This window comes from Zosterops lateralis, assembly GCF_965231275.1.
Source record: "Zosterops lateralis genome assembly, chromosome: 5".
NCBI lineage: Eukaryota > Metazoa > Chordata > Aves > Passeriformes > Zosteropidae > Zosterops > Zosterops lateralis.
The window spans coordinates 43,899,472-43,919,691 of record NC_139766.1 but is presented as its reverse complement, the minus strand read 5'-3'; the positions used below and the strand labels follow the sequence as shown (position 1 = coordinate 43,919,691).

Here is a 20,220-nt window from a genome sequence, read left to right as displayed (position 1 = left end):
GATCTTATTTACTATGCTCTCTTTTTAATTACTTATGTCTTTGAATGAAGACCAGACAGATTAGAAATGCCTTGTATTGCATCCTGAGAAGTTTCTGTGTGCCTAGAAAAGCAGATGACTTGAAATTTCAGTGTAGTCTTGACATTTGTTCATTCTGTTTTAATTGCAAAAGATTTTATGTTGTTATCACTTTCCCATATTAGTAACACAAGAGCCTGGATTTTCTCCAGTGGATGAAAAGCTTAAAGCTTTGGAAAATTCAGGAAAAAAGACTTTAGAATTCAGTGTCATTGCATAGCGTGTCTCAGCAAGGAAAAAGTATTTCATAGCAATAAATATATCCAGTCTTTAAGTTTACTTTACATCAATTGAAATGTTTCAAAAATATTTACAGTGATGGTCAACAAGATAACTTCTCTAATCCACAGTCATGTCTGTGCCCTAGTTCTTCTATGTAGAAGAAACAAAAAAAGTGTGTGACTAGGTACCTTTGTTTGGGGATTTTGTCAGTGGAGATTGTGGGGTGCAGATGCAATGTTTTCTTGACTATCATGAATGTCTCTGCTAGGTTGCTATAATTGAGGGATCCTTTTTCCAACTCATTGCAAAATTGGTTAAAAAAAAAAAAAAAAAAAAGTTAGCCCTGTTCCTAGCCCACATTGAGCAGTTTTGAGGTCAGTACTGTTTTAAGGATTTTAGACTGAGGGCCAGAACTGACCCTATAATAGAAGCTCTTTCACAGTCTTAAATATGGAGTGGCTACTTGATGCCCACCAACATTTCTGGCTACTTAATCCAACTCTTTCCACTATCCACAACCCATTCTGTATATTTTGCTTTCCTGGCTGCTGAAAGTGAGGAATCAATTTACCTTCTGCTAAGGAGATTTTTCCTTTCTTCACTTACTTAGTTCAGGAATCCCACTTTTCCTCAGGATGGATGTGCATCCAGGTCTTGAGGCCTCCTTGTCCATCTCCATAGAGGAGTAACCCACAGTGGCCCTTGGCTCTGAAGAAACTATCAAGAAGCTTCTTCTAGGCTCTCTTATTAATGGACGTCATGACTCCAAAATATCTCTGCATCTATGAACACAACTCAGTTCCAGTAGCTGTCTCATTAACTGTGACTCCTGAGAGTTAGATAGGGCAGGGTTCAAGCTTCTGCATTTGTTGCTGGGTTTTTGCTCAAGAAAAACCCCAAACCAAACAACAACAACAAAAACAACCCAAAACAAAACAGAAAAAAACTCCCAAACAAACCCCAAAAGACAAAGCACCCCAAACCAAACAAGACAAGGCAGGTGGGGCAGTAATTCAATTTACTGTGACAGTGGGTCTGTAAAGTCTTGAATCCTCAAACCAGGATATTTTTTTGTGTTTTAACATTGTATTCCAAATAGAGGTTGGTGATCGGTGTGCTACTTCTTCTAAAATGAAGGTTAAATTAAACTCTTAAGTAAGACATTATAAATTTGGTTCCTACAAAGACCTTTAGATGCTACATCTTCCTGGAATAGGCCTTGTAATATGATGCTAATCTGGTGTTTGGTTATGCACACAGGTCCTCCAGACACAGCTGGATACCTTACTAGAAGGACAGGAAAGCATTAAAAGCTGCAGCAACTTTACGGCCCAAGCCCTCAACCATGGCACTGAAACTGAAGTGCTGCTGGTGAAGAAGCAGATGAGTGACAAGCTGAACGAACTGGCTGAGCGCGACTTCCCGCTGCAGCCCCGTGAAAACGATCAGTTGGACTTTATAGTGGAAACAGAAGGCCTGAAGAAATCCATTCACAACCTGGGGACTATTTTAACCACCAACGCTGTTGCCTCCGAAACAGTTGCCACTGGTGAGGGACTGAGGCAAACGGTGATCGGACAGCCCATGTCTGTAACCATCACAACCAAGGACAAAGATGGGGAGCTCTGTAAATCTGGGAATGCTTACCTCACTGCTGAACTGAGCACGCCCGATGGGAGTGTAGCGGATGGAGAAATACTTGACAACAAAAATGGCACTTACGAATTTTTGTATACTGTTCAGAAAGAAGGGGACTTCACTTTGTCACTCAGACTTTATGATCAACATATCAAGGGCAGCCCATTCAAACTTAAAGTGGTAAGGTCAGCAGATGTGTCTCCTACCACTGAAGGGGTTAAGAGGCGTGTTAAATCTCCAGGCAGTGGTCATGTGAAGCAGAAAGCTGTGAAAAGACCTGCGAGCATGTACAGCACTGGCAAAAGAAAAGAGAATCCCATTGAAGATGATTTGATCTTCAGAATAGGTAGGTGATTTGGCTGCCTGTTGACATAGTTAAATATAGTTCAGGGAAACTGAATGAAAAAGTTTAGTTATTGTAAAGCTAAAGCTGAAAGTAGAGCAACCTGATAATACCATTAAGCCTCTTGACTTTTGTCTATATGTTTTGTCTATATGTATGTTTTGGAAGTACACTCTTCAAAAATGGTTTGCAGCAAATAATTGGGATTTCAGTTGACAAATGAATACATTTGATTTGAGGTATTTTAAAAAAATGTTAATATTCATATTACAAAGCTTTTGGTATGGATTAAAGTAATTTCAGCTTGTAATTTCTGCTTCTGTATCCCTTGCTTCTAGTGAGGATTTTCTGACTTGAGTACTAAATAGGGGTATTGTTTGGCTTTTGTTGGTAGTGTTGTTGTATGTTAGGTGGTTTTTATTTTTTAACTACTCTCTCCAACATACCATAAACTCTAGAATTCTCAAATATTTTCCCAGAAGTGCAGAGCCTTTTAGTTCTGTATGATGCAACTATGACCATGGGCTTTATTTTTGAGTTCTACCTTCTCCTCTTCTTCACCACTCAAAACAGGAAGATGTATTTCATTAGAACAAGAGTTATGCATGAATCAGAGCTTTTGCTCCATGAAATCTCTTGGAGTATTCACATTTGGGATATATGGATCACTATTTTATAGAAAAAAAAAACAGAACCGAAAGTAATATTTCGTGTTTGGTTTTCAGTCACTCATTTCACAGAATGACCCTACATAGAGATGTTCCTCTGGGCTTCTGTGGGCTTATGTATGCATTGTCTGAAAGGTCACAGCAGTAAAGCTCTAGGGTTTTACACTCTTCCAAAATATGCAAAATTACTGAGACAGATAAAACTTCTGACATTTTCACAAGGATTGCTTTCATGGCGTTCATTTACTTACAGTTTCAGCTCACTTAAAAAAAGTTACAGTTTGGTTCATTTGTGGATGAGGTAATCTAAAGTTTACAACTGTTCCCCAACACAATTGTGTATCTCTGTTTTGCACCCGTTGTTGAATTCCTCCAAAGGCCCTGGCCAAATCTGGATCTGTATTTTAAACTGGGCAAGATAAATCATCTATTTGGCCTGCCAGAAGCCTGTACAGCTGTGTTGGAAAATCACACTGTAATATTCCTCTGGGCATCCGAGTCTACGGAGTGTGCTATTGTATGTATGCTGATATATGGGCTTTTATGCACAAGTAAATTGATCAGCTGCTAGCAGGGGATTGTTCTCCTGCTAGTATTAACAAGAGATAGCATTAATACAACATTAGTGTATTTTGTTCATGGGGTGCATTGTATCTTCTGCCAATTCTGTGTTATTTGTGGCTTTTGAAATGGCATATGGTTCTCTTCAGACATTCCAAGGTCAAATTATTGACTACACATTCATACATTCATGCAATTCATTGTTTACAAGAGCAGAGTATTTTCTGCATCCTCTTTTTCTTTCTCAATAATTTATATCCTCAACTTATTATTTTTTTAAGCAGGTGTAATCTCAAAGAATGTGTCCATGCAGATCCGCGTAGCATGTCCTTAGTCTATACAAATGCAAACAACAATGTTCTTATGATAGCTAGAAAATAATTGTTGCTCAGTGGTTTTGCTACCTCTGCAATTGGTAGGAAGCACTAAAGTGAGAGGGAAATATTTCTTTAATTACCCTGCTTTTGTGCTTTAGACCCATACTGAGCAGAGGTGAGGGGTGTTCACAGTGCCAGCCCCTTCTTCCTTCCCTGGTAAATCTCTTCCATGCCGTTCAAAGAAGGGTTAAGAGACATGGTTGTCATCAGCTGCTCTGTCCAGGACCCATCTTGTGTTCAAGCTCTGCCATGCTGCACTGTGTGCCTTGGTATTTTTTCCCTTCTGGCACTTTTCATGACTGGGTTCTTTGACACCTTTTAGCAGTAGTGGTGCTATTTCCCATTTTAACTGCTTTTTTCTCTTCATTTATTTATATTTGGAATTGGCATCAGATAGAGCCAGATGGAGAGTTGGCCCTCCGCTAGAAAGTTAAATTTTCCAATTTTCTTTTTCCTCAGACGGTTTAGTTGTCTCTTCAGTCATGTAACTGAGCATCTAAGTTTAGCTGGTACATTAATGTGTAAAAAAAAAAAAATTGCCTTTAACAGAACTTCTGTCAGCCTCCTCACTAGGTGTGAATGTCGTCTTCTGGTCTGTTATCAATGCTGAAAGCAAATAGGAGCCTTACTGTGAATTTACTCCATATAAAAACTCACAAATGAGACCTATGTGATAATAGCTTTAGTGCAGTTTAAAAAGCAGGCTTAGAAGGAGCCTGTGAAGGTTTTTTGATCGGGTGTTTCACAAAATCACAAAAGAAATAAGGTTGGAATGGACCACACTTCATCATCTGGTTCAGCCTTCCTCCTGTAGAAATAGGAATGCCTAGTAATAGGAAAATAGAATTTCCTTTTCCAGTTTATTAGCTCAAATCCCTCTGATGCTCATTGTGGCCTCTGTGGGGTTGTGATGGTCAGTGTGGAATTTTGCCAGGCTTGCATTGCATTGCAGTCATACCTGTATTGGACAGGGAGGGAAGAACTCTTGATATCACAAAGTCCCCAGTGTAGTTCTGATGTGCTGACAATAGAGACCTGGCCTGGATTTGACTCTTGTTATTTGAGGTTTGGCTGCTGTGGCAGCAAAGAACTTCTGCTTTGCACTTACCCCTAGGTTTGTGCATCCCTGTCTGTGGTGACAGGGGCTCTGCTGCATGAGCAGGGCTTGGAGGTGGTCTTGGCCAAGCTCTTAGGGGCAGATGCTCTGCTAAGCAAATTAACACAAATCAGTCCATCACACCAACAGCGTGTGGGCATCTCTGCCAGAGTTCCCACTGAATAATTCATTCCTCTTTGAAGGTTACAAACAGTGTGCCTTCAGCCAACAGACTGACTGATTTTAAAACTTGAGGTTGTGTGGGAATTTGGATTAGAAAGATGGTAATTTCTTTCACACTAAGCACATAGGGTTAACAAATCAGTGCAGTTTTACTACAGAGAATTTCGTGTTTCAGCTGCATCTATTATGAGAGGAGGCATCACAGCCTCTCAATGTGTAAGATTTGACTAAATATCTTTTGGCACTCTGAGGAAAAAAGAAAGGAAGCTGAGAAACAAGCAAACTCCTTGATACTTGTCTATGCAGTATGTATGTAGACCTTTCCACACTGTTTTTAATTTTTTTTTTCTTATGCCACAGAGGAAAGAGTCCAAGAAGCATTATTTGAAGTGCTGTAGGCAGGAAAGAAATGGTACCTACACAACAGGTTATGGCCACTCACAACCTCTTAAGTCTTCCCCATAACCTCTAATATTTCTGCAGTTTGATTTTGTCTCTCTGAATCTATTCACTTCCTGCTGGAGGCACTGACATGTTTTTTCTTTGTGTTTTAGGAAGCTGGGGAATCTAGGTTAGCAAGCAGGGAGGTTATTCATTTTAGTAAAATTTGGAAAGCAAAAAACACTCCTTCTCTTACTATGAGCATCAAAATATATATTATACAAGTTTGTTCAGATTCCCAGGACTTAAAGAGCAGATTCTTATTACATGATGTTATTTTTAACATCTTCTGTCATTTTTAATGGGCTTTTAGATTATTCCTTTCTTCTTTTTGGTGAGACTCAATATGACATCTATTGCTTAAGAGTAAAAGATTGAAATCATGAAGCATTTTATGTGTGCTAGAATTGTCTTGAGCAGAAAATGCACACTTTCTTTGTTGAAAGCTAAATTACTTGGTTTGTGCAGGCTATGCTCACTAATACCAGAAGGAATTAGATAGGGCTAAAACAAATCTCTTCATTATCTGCATACAAAATGATACAAAAGAAGATACTCCACAGGTCACTGATCTGCTTCCTAATAACTCTGTTCAGTCTTCTCCTTTTGAAATATATCCTGTTTTCTCCCAATCCCCAGCAGTTTGCAGTAAAATATCTGTCTTTTCCTCCTTTGTGCCCTGCAGTGATCAGAAGAGCAGGGAGATAAAGCTGGGCAATGATGGGCACAAAAGATGCAGGCTTTCATCTGTTAACCAGGCTGCTTGGGAAACACTGGAATGAGGCTCCTACTGGTTCCAGCTCTGGGCAATTGAAATGTGGGTGCCTCCCTAGGCTGAGGAGAGATGGGTGACTGCCCGTGATGGAGAGAAGACAAAACCTGAAATGCCTTGATACAGAGGGGTAGTGTCTTGCAGTAAAAGATTTGCTGAAGACTCTCTCTTAGGCAGGTATGTTCATAAGGAAGGAATTTCTGCTTACAGAGGGGACCTATCATCCTTTGGTATTGCAGAGTCAGTAGCAAAAGCCTGCTTTTCCAGAGGCTGACATGCTTTCCTACAGGCTTTCCTCTCATCATCTGAAGTGCCTGCGCTTGGCTTCAGATCTTTGCTGGCACAGTGAATTATTCAAAATGGAAAGTTCAAAGTTATCTGATTTCCGCTTGAACATACATTAGGAAGTGAGCTTTCTTCTGCAGAGGAATTTCTGCCTTACAGGAATTACAGAGGGGACTGTATGCAATTTAGGAGCTAGGTGATAGGTTTAATAGCTGCAAAGTGCTAGATACAAGGACATTGCAGAATTTCTGAATTTCATCTACACACTGTGCTAATAAAATGCTCTTTCTTACACTTACTGTAACTTTTTATACAGATCTCTCTTATCTTTAAAAACAAAATTCCTTGACTTTCAAGAATATTTTTCTAAGCCTAAAGAGCATACATTCCATAAAGTTTGTGCTAGTTAGTTCCAGATGCTCTAGCTTATGCCTCCTCTTTTCTAACAAATGTTTTCCCTTTACTCTCAGTAGTAAAAGGAATGCTTCTCTCTTTTCTCTTTGGCTAAGAAGCAAAAAGGAAACTTATCATTAGCATATGGTGGAAAAAAATGCTGCATGCATCCCTCAGGCACTGGGTTAAAAGAATAAACAGAAATGGCTCAAATGTGGGTAATGTAATTGGCATGTAACTCACTATTCCCTGAATATGTACTTTTCCCTTGCAGTACAAAAACTGAGAAGCATTTGCCTTGTTTAGAGGATGAAGCAGATGGAGTTGAAGAAAATAAGTCTTGAAACAAAGGGACATTCTTGCAGCACTGAGTGCAGAGAAATTAAATGTTACTTGTTAGCCAGTGACAGGAAATATGCATCCCACAGCCATCACCACAGAAGAAAGAAGGGTTATTATGAGCATGCACATCCCTGATGAAAGCTAAATACAAATTAGAGCTGATATATGTGTCTTATATTAGCATCAGAGTCAGAACAGTTTTAATCACTGAGCTCTAGGATATTTTGGACTGACTAAAATGAAATACAAGTTCTTCAGTTAAAACCATATATTGGGACCAGTTAATGCCAGATACACAGCCAGTGGATGCTTGTAAAAATATTTCACCAGGAAAAACAGCACTGCATGCATGTCTCAGGAAGGACAGCTTATAGAGTTGGTTGGTTGGTTGGTTGGTGGGCTTTTTTTGTTTTGTTTCAGAATTCCTTAATTTATTATGAATAACCTTGGAGTCCAAGATCATAACTGGAGTCTTTTCTAAAGACCCCTGTTCTGGGTTGAGCCTTCTTTGCAAACAAATCAGGAATTTGGATCCTGTCCCAGTGTTCCAGGTGTAATTTGGACCAGCCACTTCGGGGTTAATCTTTTAAAGACATTGGTTTTCTTTGTGATGCCCCTTGGAATGTCTCAGAACAAACATCTAAGTAATAAGCCACCTAAACTTAATTAAGGTTTGTGAAAAATTGACATTTTACAACTCCTTATCACCTTAAGCCACTGAGTGAAAGACTTGCAGTTCTATGTAACACACAAGTGCATTTATCCTGGGTTAAAATGAGACTTAAAATGAGTGTGTAGGCACTACTTTATTAGAACAATCCAAGGTCTCTCCAGAAGCATTCAGTCTCCAGGTGTTGGTCTTTATTGGCACACAGGTCCTGTCCATTCAAAGCTAGTTCTTCATTTGAATTTCCCCTGATAAGGGAATTTTTGAAGCCTATGACTGCAAACTATATATGAAGGAATAGGAAACTTCCCTGTCTTGAAATGGCTCCATCCAAAGTGATGTGTTTTATCCCAGCTTTGTGATTTCACTGAGGAGATTTAGCTAAAACTGTGTCATGTGTCCAAGTTCTTATTAAAGCTTCTCTCTGTATGTTCCCATGTACTGCCCCTTTAATTGCCCTTTCAGTAGAATAAAAATCTGCAGTTTAAATAAGTCCATTGCTTATGTAAAAACCTTCTACTACTTCCCTCATGCAAGAGGCAATTTGTGAACACTGATTTAGGGAGGCTGAAGAGGCAATTAATGTTGATGGGGGCTTGGGTGACACACATGCTGAAGAGTGAGAACAGTCCCTTAAACAATCCCTTCTCCTTGGTAGAATTGTGTATCTGTTACTGAAAGGGTTCTTTGAAGTTGTAGCAGTGAGAAGAGCTCATCAAAATAGAAATCCTTTGATCAGAAATGCAATAATTGCATGTGTTGGCATTTGGGTCCTAACTGATTAGTCCTGTCTAACCTGATTTCTTATGTGCTTTGTGTTCAATTTTAGGCACCAAAGGAAGAAACAAAGGGGAATTTACAAATCTTCAAGGTGTAGCTGCATCTACAAATGGAAAAATATTAATAGCAGACAGTAACAACCAGTGTGTGCAGGTATGAGAATATGCCACTTGCAGTGTGTTTCTCCTTGCCCCCACACCTCTGCCTTTTTTGTAGTCTCAGAAAGACACATTTTGTACAATTCAGGCAGATATAGAAAATACAAGGGAAGCTCAATTTATCATCCATTAACTTGCCATCTTCTTGACCTGCAGCTGTCTTTTTCAGATCTATATTATATCTAGTATATAATCAGAGTTTATTTCCATTCCTTATGATGTTTTGATGAAAAAATAAGTTGTACAATAATCTGGAAAAATACCTTTTTGTAAATATAATTTTACACTGTAAATTCTATCACTCTCATGTTTTCAAACGTAAATCTAGAGCAAGGTGCCACAAACAAAATTTTTTAGGAAGTAAAAATAGAAAAATAAGCATATAGATGTCATTTTCAAGTGGCTTTTAGTCTGACTTCTCATTCTGATACAATGATCGAATCTTTTCTGTGGTAGCACCCTGACACTCATAATTTCTTGGCTTCTCTAACCTGCGTGAAAATCAAGCTGTATATTTTCCTTTGCTTGCCATGTATCCTTTTTACCATTAACAATTTGTCATCACTTTCCAGGCTGCCCATGTGGTAGCAGTGAACACGGCAGCAGCATGTGGCTTGTTCTTGTATGTGAGAACCAGCAAGCCACATGCCATGAGAACTCATTTCCAGGCCTTTTCAAAGAGACAGAGTAAAATATTCATCAGCACCCGCATGCTTTGTAATTCACAGCCTCTTCAGAGGAACTTAAGTGTCTAGTTACCTGGCTTGGGGACATATTCCTATATTTTCTACAAACTTAGTGTTTGACTGTGGCCGAGTCACTCAGTGCCTCAGTTTCCTCACTGCTAGTAAGGGAATAATACTGTTCCCTCCCCCCTGAGAGAGATATTGTGAAGCTATAATATATTCATTAATGTTTATGAAGTACTTTGAGATCACTGAAGAAACAGTGCAATGAGACCTTTTTTTTTTTTTTTTTTTAATTAAGAGTCTTCTTAAATTAGATTTAAAACCCTCAAATATGGACTGTGTAAAAGTGTTTCATGTTCCCAGCTCTCTTCCTGACTATAGCATTCATTAGTGACTTGCTAAAGTGTAAGCTCCAAGAAATAGGTGATGGTCATATGTGAACATAATTTTTAAATTCCTGTTTTCTATTACAGATATTTTCCAATGATGGCCAGTTCAAAAGCCGTTTTGGCATACGAGGAAGGTCTCCTGGCCAGCTGCAACGGCCAACAGGAGTGGCTGTGCATCCCAGTGGTGACATCATTATTGCAGACTATGATAACAAATGGGTTAGCATATTCTCATCAGATGGGAAATTTAAGGTACGAGTTACCATGGGAACTCTCCTGAGCTTTCTCTGTCTTACAAAGGAATGCAAAGTAACGTTGTTTTTCAAGAAATGACATAGTTTGGCTGTAGCTTAGTCTAAATTCCATTGTTCTGATGTGGAAACCCCTGACCCAACCACACGGTATAATTAATAGGAGGAGATCACAGCAGTAATGCTAATGTTTCACCAAGCAGAGACATCATGTTCCATACTGAGTACTTAGATACCTTTCTAAAACTTACAGTCGAGGATAGCAAGTGCCAGCAAGGCTAGTTGGACTAGCTCAACAACCTTCACATCATTAATTCTCTGATTGTACAGAAGGGTGTGTGCAGATATATGTATCCACACAGACAAACACAAAATCTTACAAGGAGTACGTGAAGCTCTTCAGTGACATATGGAGGAGAAAAAGAAGGTAGCAGACTAATGATTATTTCCTCTTTTATTCCATACTTTCCAGCAAATAAAGTGTAAAATTTATGTATGATCCTGTTGGTAATAAAAGCAAGGAAAGGGAACCCAGGGTGTTATTTCAGTGCTACAGCATAGCCAGGAGTGTTCTAGGTGGTGTGTTGTGCACTGAAAAAAACCTGAAAGACACTAATGATGATGTAGGTTTCAGAAGTCAGAAATTCTAAGGAAAGCACACCTCATATTTTCATAGCAACTCTGATCCCGTTATTGGGAGTAAAATAAGACACCAGCTAGTATACTACCTTGATGATTCCCAACCTGCAATATTTATTTCACTTGGATTCAGTTGCAATTCTAGAGAGAATTAAAGGTTTCCTCTATTTGGTGATGTTCTCTGAATGCATAATACCAAGTCTGGTGATGCACACTTAGAGAGAGCCACCTCTGGGCAAAGGTTAGCAGTACTCACTGGTCATCAAGATAATGGACCTGCAGGGAAATTTCTACCATACTTACTTAGTTCTGGAGTCCTGCATTGGACATATATGGCATGTTTGGCTAATTTTCTGCCAGCCTAATGACCAAAAAGCTCAGGTTCTGAGCTGCTCATATGTGCAGCAAGAAATGGCCTTTCTCAGAATAGTCTTTGCAAAGTGACAAATGCAAGTAGGTGATTGTGCTTGTGTAGTCCTCAGTGACCTCCATCTGAGAAACAGGTGTGTACACTTTTAGATGTATCCAGATAATTTATAGACTTCAAGCTAAAATAAAACTATACTAAAATGTAATGCAAGTGTTAAAAAAATACAAATTATTTGCATTTGCAGAGAGAATGTGATCTTACTTGTCAAGTAATTTTGAAAATGTGCAGCTACACAGGGAAACCTTGGTTTTGGCTGAAGTCTTTAAATGAAATGAAAACACCGAAACAAACCCGAAGAAATATGTAATTTAGTTAAGAATCCAAATATTCTGAGTATCCTAAGTGTGTTTTACATAATTAATAGTGTCTTTAATGTGAATGGCTTGATCTGGACACAGAGCATGGAGGGCTTGTTTTCCTGCCTTCTTAAAATATGCTGTAAATCCAGCATTTTGGATGGTGCCAGCTCTGGAGGAAAAAGCTCTGGAGAAGCCAGGACCTTATGTGCAATATACTACCAGCAGGGAGACAGGTATTGGAGAAAAATTAATTATTAATGTTGCTTCTCTGATGTGAAGCCTAGATTTGTTTTCAGTCAATGTTTTTGTTGGATTGCAAAAAAATGCAAAAGCTGTGTAATGTTGGCAGTGTTTGTGTGGTTAATACAAATTAATGCATCAGATTTCATAGTTCTTGGGACTAGACTGATTAAATGAGAGATGAAACATCAATGGTATAAAATACTGGTTTTAGATTGAATGCAACAAGCCATATTTATGAGAGGAATAATATGCAGGCGGGGTGAGCACAGGGCCTTGGGGAACTGTGGGGGGACACACACAGGATTGGGAGGTCATATCCACCAAGGGTGAGGCTGTGATATGGGGGACAGTCAATGCCCTGAAGGGATGGGGCTTATATGATGGTGTTAGGACCAGGAGTTGGACTCTATGGTCTTTGTGGGTCCCTTGCAGCTCAGGATATTATTCTATTATGGAATTGAATAAAATATATCGGAAGCACAGAACATAGATATAACAGATCTAGCCTGTGGGAATCTGGACAAAGCCTTGTAGTTTTTTGTGTGTTGGCAGTGGTAATTCTTACAGGGGCCTTGTCAGATTAAATTGGGCAGCACTTGCTAAAATAACAGACAGAGAGAAAAGGATAACGACATTTGCCTTCAAAGGACTGTGCCTGCAAGTCATTGTATAAAACCTCTGATGCAGGTGGCCTGCTAGTTGTTAACTCAGCAATATCAGGGGGCTGTTTTGAGCTTAATCTAACTATTTTTGATGTTGTCCCTTGCTTTCTGTATTTACTTACACTCACTCTCCCTTAGCGGAATTTTAATAGTCATGTGAGCTGTAAGGCAAATTTCCCTGGAGCTAGGCCCAGGCATCTCCCTGATTACAGCACTGGACTGACTTCCCTTAGCAACCTCCACTGCCAGGCAGAAAAGTGTCACCTTCCTCAGTTCTGACACCAACAGTGTTCCGTTTTCTCAAGGCTATAAAACTTATATAAATGCAGAGGCAGACAAACTCTAATCTAAGGTTGCACCAAAACATGAGCTTCTTCACATGAATGGCTGTATTATCCTGGAATATCAGACCAGACTCACATCTGGTCTTAGGATTCGGAGTTTCTGTTTCTGGCTATGCCATAGATCTCATGGGTGACTAGTGATCTTCCATTTCACTTCCCAGTGCTTTGTTTTCTTCATCTGTACAAGGCAGATAACAGTGCTGGCTTCCTCTGTCAAGTACTCTGAAATTGCTAAGAAACAGCTGCTGCAGGTACAGCACTTGGCTGAGGAGAGAGGGCATGGTGAAGCAGCTGTACCAGTTCCTCACCAGTGTGGTGTTCAAACCTAGTGAAGGAAGTGGACAACAGAGCCAAGAGAATGATTCCTGTTCCTCTGAGAAGAGAATTGTTTTCCTTCTAGTCTTGAAGAGCTGTATATAAGATGACAAGCTTGTTATCAACCAAACAGGGATCTGGAAGTCAAGATCAAGTTTAGATAAGTGAGAAAAGCATAAAGGAAACATTTTATATGTCAGACTTCTTCCTTGTCTCACTAGCAGAATTAAGGAAAGAGCTGTCTGAAGCTGGTTGCATGTTCTGATGTGAATAGGTATGTGGTTAAATGGTCACAGTTGAATTTTGACAGTCACGTGGATGATAAATCCACTTATTGTGTGATACTGCAATGTGTGACAAAGCTGTATCTCCTTACTAGAGAAGTTCTCAAACAGGAAAAGATGGTTTGTTGAAAATTTGTAATTAATCCCTGACAATCTTGAACCTTTCAGACAGCAACAAGATTGGTAAAGTTAAATTTAGCCCTAACATGCTTACTTCTACAGTGGAAAAGTCTTCATTAATTTTTATGTAGGCTAGCTGATTTTTTTTTTTAACCTCTGTAGAACATTTTCCAACCTGGTACCATGACTTTATAAACAGATGTTTGAAAACCAGTCTAAATTCCTAAGAACCTATAAAATAAAGGACAAAATGTCCCTGGCTGAATTCAGTTAAACGCATTATTTGTATTAAGGGTTTATATGATTCATTGTATGTATTCATTTCTAATGGAAAAAAAAAAAAAAGCCTGAAAATACTTTCATTCATACAATTAACGGGAGTGACTGGGTTTCATAATGTTCTGTTCTAAATAATCAAACCTATAATTTTAAGAAACTTTCTGAAATAAAAATATACAAAGAATATGTTTAGTCAGATCCAGTAATGTGTCATCAGTATATTTTGACCTAAACTGGGAACAGATTTTTAGTAAAAAGCATTGCAAACTCTAGCTGGGCATACTTTATTGCTGCTTGCAAATTATGCTTTAAACCTGGCCCGAGAATAGTGATTTTTATTACTCTTCTCAGCACTGAGTGCCCATTAATGTAGTATGTGATTTATTTGTTGGATTTCTCCATATGTGTTTATATGGGCAGGAAGACACTCTACTCAGACTCTCATGAGTCTGAGTCATTTTCCATAAGAATCCTGGAAAGATGGGAAAGAGATGGTGCAATGCTCAAGCAGACAAGCGTGCGGGCATCCCAAAGGAAAGAGGGGAATATGGTTTAAGCACACCAAAGGAAATACATCTACAGATTTGCATGTGATTTATGGTTTGGCTGCTTTGGTGTTACGCAAACTGAATACATTTTGTAGGTCTGCTGATATCTTTCCCCTGGTGAACACAAAATAACTTTTAATGGTTTTTCCTGGGGATATTTTAGCATGATTCAATTTGGTAGATTTTGCCTAAATGTTTTGCAATTTATAACAGTATATCTACATGAACATAAAACTGACACAAGATCATTGCATGTTGGCTCGGCGTAGTCTTGAAGCTGCAAGATTTACTCCCTGGAATTTTCTTTACTGGAGACTGAAAAAGGTTCTGTAGTGGCTTAGTAGCAGCCATCCTCAGGGAACCCAGGTGGCTTTATTTTAGGATCGTTCCTATTTTTTACCTGCAACCCCACCTATGAGAATGTACCATGAAATAGGGGCATGGGACTCACTAAGAGTAGGAGAGCTTCTGTTTGTTTTGAAAGCACTGGCAACATGAGAAAAATGAGTCGAGCAATGGATTTTCTCCATGCCTTGTAGCCTGTCCCACTGCTACTTGCCAGTTGCAGGAGGGAGGGGAGCAGGGCAGAGAAGTCAGAAGTAGATGTGGTCGTTGGGAACACAGTTTAATGGTAATAAATGACCATTAATAATTAAGTGTTAGGTTAATGCTTGGACTTAATCCTAGAGGTCTTTTCCAACTGAAATGATTCTATGATTCTCAGCATTGCTTGTTCTAGGGGGTGATCTGTCTCACTCTGCAAAGGCAGTGAGCTGAAAGATGCCCTTGTTTCTTAAGTAAGATTAGTATCTTAGTATATATTTCATGTAAATTCCAATGCAAACAGAAAAGTGTGTTCTTCACCAACACATGAATGTCAGTTTGTAGGATGTGTCTCTCACAAATTACTTTAGGATCTGAAAGTTCTGGAATCCATAATTTCAACACAGCCTCCTTGGTGGACTGTCTGTCCAGTACAGACATTTGCAACCAGCCTGAATAAGTCCTTTGAAATCTGTTCATCAATTTTAAAAAATGTCTAAAAGCAGGATGGAAGTTGCTCCGTTCCAGTGCAAACAATTGCATATTTATAATATTTTTTAAACTGAAAGATTATTTATTTATTATTTAACTCAACTAATTTTATGTAAATTAAAACAGGTTCTAGAATCCCAGCCTAAAAAAGAGTTGAATGGTGAAAAATACAGAATGGATTGTGAGGTGATCCTGGGGTCTTAGGTATATCCCCAGGTAGCTCATGGATTCTTTGAAAGCTTGGTCTCAATTTCTGCTTGTTCAGTTGCTTAGTTCGTTTTTTAAGACCCCCTTTTTTTTTAAACCTTCTAAAGCATGCTTCTGACATTTTTGGATTCGAAGCTCTCTAGCCTTTCCAAATAATTTACTGTTGTGAGATCCATCTCATCTCCACTGAATGCTTTTCCCGTGAAATATCGTATACAATTCCCCTCCTGTTGCTGATTATGTCGACAGATGGTTTTGGTAGTCACAAGGCCTCCTTAAAATGATAGAAATAATTTTATTTACCTAAGACAGGAACAAGCTTTGATTTGTTTAGTGTTTCAAAGATTGCTTCATTTGCTGTTTGGCAAATTGATCCTCTCCCCTTTGCAGTTTTCAGCTGACACTTCATGTGTCTAAGCAACAAGCGAAGCAATCTCATGTGGAATCCGGTGGAAGATAGAGGGGTCAGTTTGAGCTTTAGCTCTGCTCAAATTCTTTCCATGAGCACTCAGAAGGTGCTGGTGTCTTACTAGTCCAGGAAAGGCAACAGAGGACATCATAGCCTACATTCCACCCAGCCCTGATGCTTCAAGAACTCTGCCCTCTTAGATGCAGGCGGTGATAAAGATGTTTCCCTGTCCATCAAGGTGGTTGATGGACTCAGGAACAGCACGCAATAGGAGACAGAAGTCCTTTCTGCTTGTCTGCCTGTCCTGCTGGTCCCCTAATGCTGGATATACAGACATTTCTGACAGGTTTATCAAGTCACACAAATCTGATGACTGTATTTCTCTATGAGTTGTATATTTGGACTCAGTTGCTGAAGTGGCAGATTTTTTCAGTCTAGAAAAGACATACAGAAAGCAGACTTTATTTTTAGCTGAAGAAAAAAATTATGAAGTATGTGGTAAGAACTGATAAAAGCTATCACTTCCAACTTTTGATGAAAAATGTCTCTCTGTTCTGCTCTGTGCCTTAATACAATCTTTAAACTGTACCAATTTCTATCATGCCAACATATTTTCCTGTTTTGTGTTTTCCTTTATAGGCCAAAATTGGTTCTGGAAAGCTCATGGGTCCTAAAGGTGTTTCAGTGGATCGTAATGGACACATCATTGTAGTGGACAATAAAGCATGCTGTGTCTTCATCTTCCAGCCAAACGGGAAAATAGTCACCAGGTTTGGAAGCCGAGGAAATGGTGACAAGCAGTTTGCAGGTACACTTGATGGTAATATGTAAATCCCCTTTTCTTGCCTCTTCTGCTCACATTTGCATGATGTTTGAGCATGTTGAAGATGCTGTATCCTACTCCTTTATCCTCGGTGGGGAGAGGTTCTGCTAGACATACAGCTTCTATTTGCTTGACTGGTCAGGCAGACTGCAACATCTGTTCTGCAAATGTAACTGTAACCAGATTGTTTCATCTACCTCCTTATGCCTGGAAGCATTTCAGATCAGTGACCCAAGAAATACTCATCTTAACTAGCATTTTATAAGTGCTTTGTAATTTCCACACTAAGTTGTTCACTACAATCAACTCAGATGTTGTGCTTTGTGTTTCCAATCATCAGATACACAAAATCCAATGCCCTAAGTGGTATCTCTTAGAGAATGAGTGTAATGGGGTAGTGTTAAGATAGATATCAGAAAGGCAGAGTTATGGAACAGCCAATGTAATTTTGGGGAAATTACCATTTATACTCAACTGACTGCTTGCATATGCTGTCTTTCAAGTAGAGCATACAGTTAAGTTTTACAAAACAGAACAACGCCACTGATATATTTTAAGTGAATAGCTGTTCTTTCAAAATTTGAAATGAAGATGCCAAACTAAGTATGCAGGTCGTTTTACAGGTGTTGGGTCATATTTAGTAGTTTTTTTGACTGGTTCACAGTGAAAGAGAGGAATAGCATCAATGTGTTTTTATCCTGAGATCTCTTGCAATGTCTTATGGCATAATATATATAATTTATGAGAGCTTGGGCTCTTAATACAGCTAAATTTTCTGGGTATCTCAATTTCTTTTCATTTGAAAATTGGCAAAAACACCTTCTGAAAATAAGTAGGCAAATACTTCCTAACAGTGCATTTGAGAAATGTTATCACCTCTTCTTGCTGTTAGGCTACAGAAAACAAGTAAATTATCAATACTTGAATGCTTTCAATCCAAAGTTTTTAATGTTTTTACAGTTTACCCTGATATACTGTGGAAATTAGAACTGAGTTCTGTTTCTGTTTAATAACTCAAAATAGCGCCAAGTGTTTTAATTTGGGTACTTGCCTGTTTTCAAGCTACCGTTTGTTTTTTACTGAAATTTGCACACATATTTCAATACACAATGTAAAGCAAAAAATGCCCTTTTTTCCCTTACAGTGGTCCTATAAGTAACTTTTTTATTTATCCTAAAACTTGTTAGCTCAATTGCTTGTAAGATATGAGCACATAGAGCATAAAATATTTCAATTAAGAATTTACAGCAACATTTTTGATAACAATTTTCAATGTATACACAACTTCATGCTTAAGCACTACATGTTTTATCGTGTTAATAAGCCCATAAATCTCTGCATAGTCATATGTATACAAGAGAGGGAGAAATCAACAATGCTTATTGGTAACAATAGCTGACAACTGGTTGAAAAAGAAATTATTTGTGTTTACAAAAAGGATGCTGAGCTTTAAAAAAAAAATGAAGAAAAATTACTTAACTTGAAATTGGTATTCCCACTTGGACTACTATTGCTCAGAAGCCAAACATAATATGCTGGCAGGCTGAATTTTTTTTTTTTAATTTAACCATATTTTTTATTTTAATGATATTACAATTTTTTCCTTCTTTTTCTGCATTGCAGGTCCTCATTTTGCAGCTGTTAACAGCAACAATGAAATTATCATTACAGATTTTCATAACCATTCTGTCAAGGTACTGTCAATTAATGGCAAGTTGGAAAGTTGCCATTTTAATTTTATTATGATACTTTCTTGGGGAAAATAACACATTGTTAAAACCAAAGAGATCACACTCCACATGTATGAGCTCTGCTATAAGGACATCACTTTCAGAGAACTTTGCATGCAGTGCATCGCTTGGTGAAGATACAGACAATTGCCTTTAGTATCCCTGTAATGGTCTCTAATTAATTCCATTGCTTAAACATAAGTTCTACCCAAAATGAAAAATTTAAACTTTACTTATTTTGAGTAGACGTCTGCCAAACCCATTATTGACCCTGTGTTCTGTCTTCTTTTAAAAGTCTGGCTTTTGAGTTTCCCAGTAAAAGCTTTGCTTATAACAAAGTAAAGATGCGTAACAGTCTTTAAATTCCATACCTATAAGCTTTAAGATTACTGGATCCATTTTACAACCTGATTCTCTTAAAACCCATGTAACTATTGGCTTTTATTCAGTGCCGCCTGCACTGGGCAAAACTGGCCACTAGTCCTTACACCCATGGGAAATCCTGACTCACAGCCTGTTAAACGTCATGGTATGATAGGAAGTTTATTTGTTTGTCCCAGTAACAAACCAAACAAAGGAAACATGCTGAGATGTGTTGGCAGATGTCTGTGAAGGAGAGATACAGGCCACTTCAGAAATGCCTCACCTGTGTGTATTTGTTCTCAGGCATTCCCTTTCCTACACTTCCTGAGTGTGCTCTTGTGCCCTCCCTCTACAGGAGGCAGCAGCAGGAGGACAGAGGCAGGATGCTGTTTTACCTGGGTTCTCAGGACATGTGTGTCAGTCCCACACACCAACAAAATAAAATCCCTGGCATTTGACCTAATGCCTGTTTTGACTGAACACAAAGATGAACCCTCAGTCTAGTTCTTCACTGCTTTTGATTGAAAAAATAAGTTTTATATATTCACTTGAAAGAGGAAGCATATGCCTGAGCATAGACACCTTTGTGTCCTGAGCAGTGCTGAATCACCTAGGTATGGAATAGCAACCTTGCTTGCGTATCCTTTTGGAATTGGTGAGGAAGTAGTTTGTGGTTGGGATTGCAACACAGAAACCAAGACTGCTGCAGGAGCCCTAAAGCAGCAGGAGGCCTATGACTCCATAAATTACGTCTCGACAAGCAAGGTTTGCCTGGTAACAAGAATGCCTAGAGAGGCTTAACAGCAAGGGGCAAACTGAAATGAAAAAAAGAAAGTGAAGAAATGTAGGAAGTGTGGCATCCTAGAGGATTTATAATTACTACATTGCTAATGAGAACAGAGTGTCCCATCTGTCTCTGGTGTGACTCAACGGGATACAAATGTTACTTGTTATGATTTGGTACTAATTGGAAAAGATTCTTATTTCTGTAGTGTTCTCTAAATTGGTACATACAACTGTTGATACTCTAGAGAGTTTATAATCTGAGAGCAGAGAGTACCACTTCTTTTAAATAATAAACTAGTTTATAAATAACCAAATAAATTAATTTCACTTTTATGAGTCTCAAAGCTGCTTCCTGCCACCAGTGTCTTGAA

At 38.7% G+C, this 20,220-nt stretch overlaps 1 protein-coding gene across 12 annotated transcripts in view; it reads left to right on the top strand.

Moving 5' to 3' along the window:
- The window catches only part of TRIM2 (tripartite motif containing 2), a 70,026-nt gene that overhangs the window by 43,241 nt on the left and 6,565 nt on the right, over window positions 1-20,220 (top strand). For all 12 annotated transcript variants that reach the window (XM_083862279.1, XM_083862273.1, XM_083862278.1 and 9 more), the window contains 5 exons: window positions 1,561-2,284; window positions 8,896-8,999; window positions 10,167-10,334; window positions 16,787-16,955; window positions 18,594-18,664. In XM_083862279.1, the coding sequence (XP_083718405.1) occupies window positions 1,561-2,284; window positions 8,896-8,999; window positions 10,167-10,334; window positions 16,787-16,955; window positions 18,594-18,664 (1,236 nt within the window). The remainder of the gene's footprint in view (window positions 1-1,560; window positions 2,285-8,895; window positions 9,000-10,166; window positions 10,335-16,786; window positions 16,956-18,593; window positions 18,665-20,220) is intronic.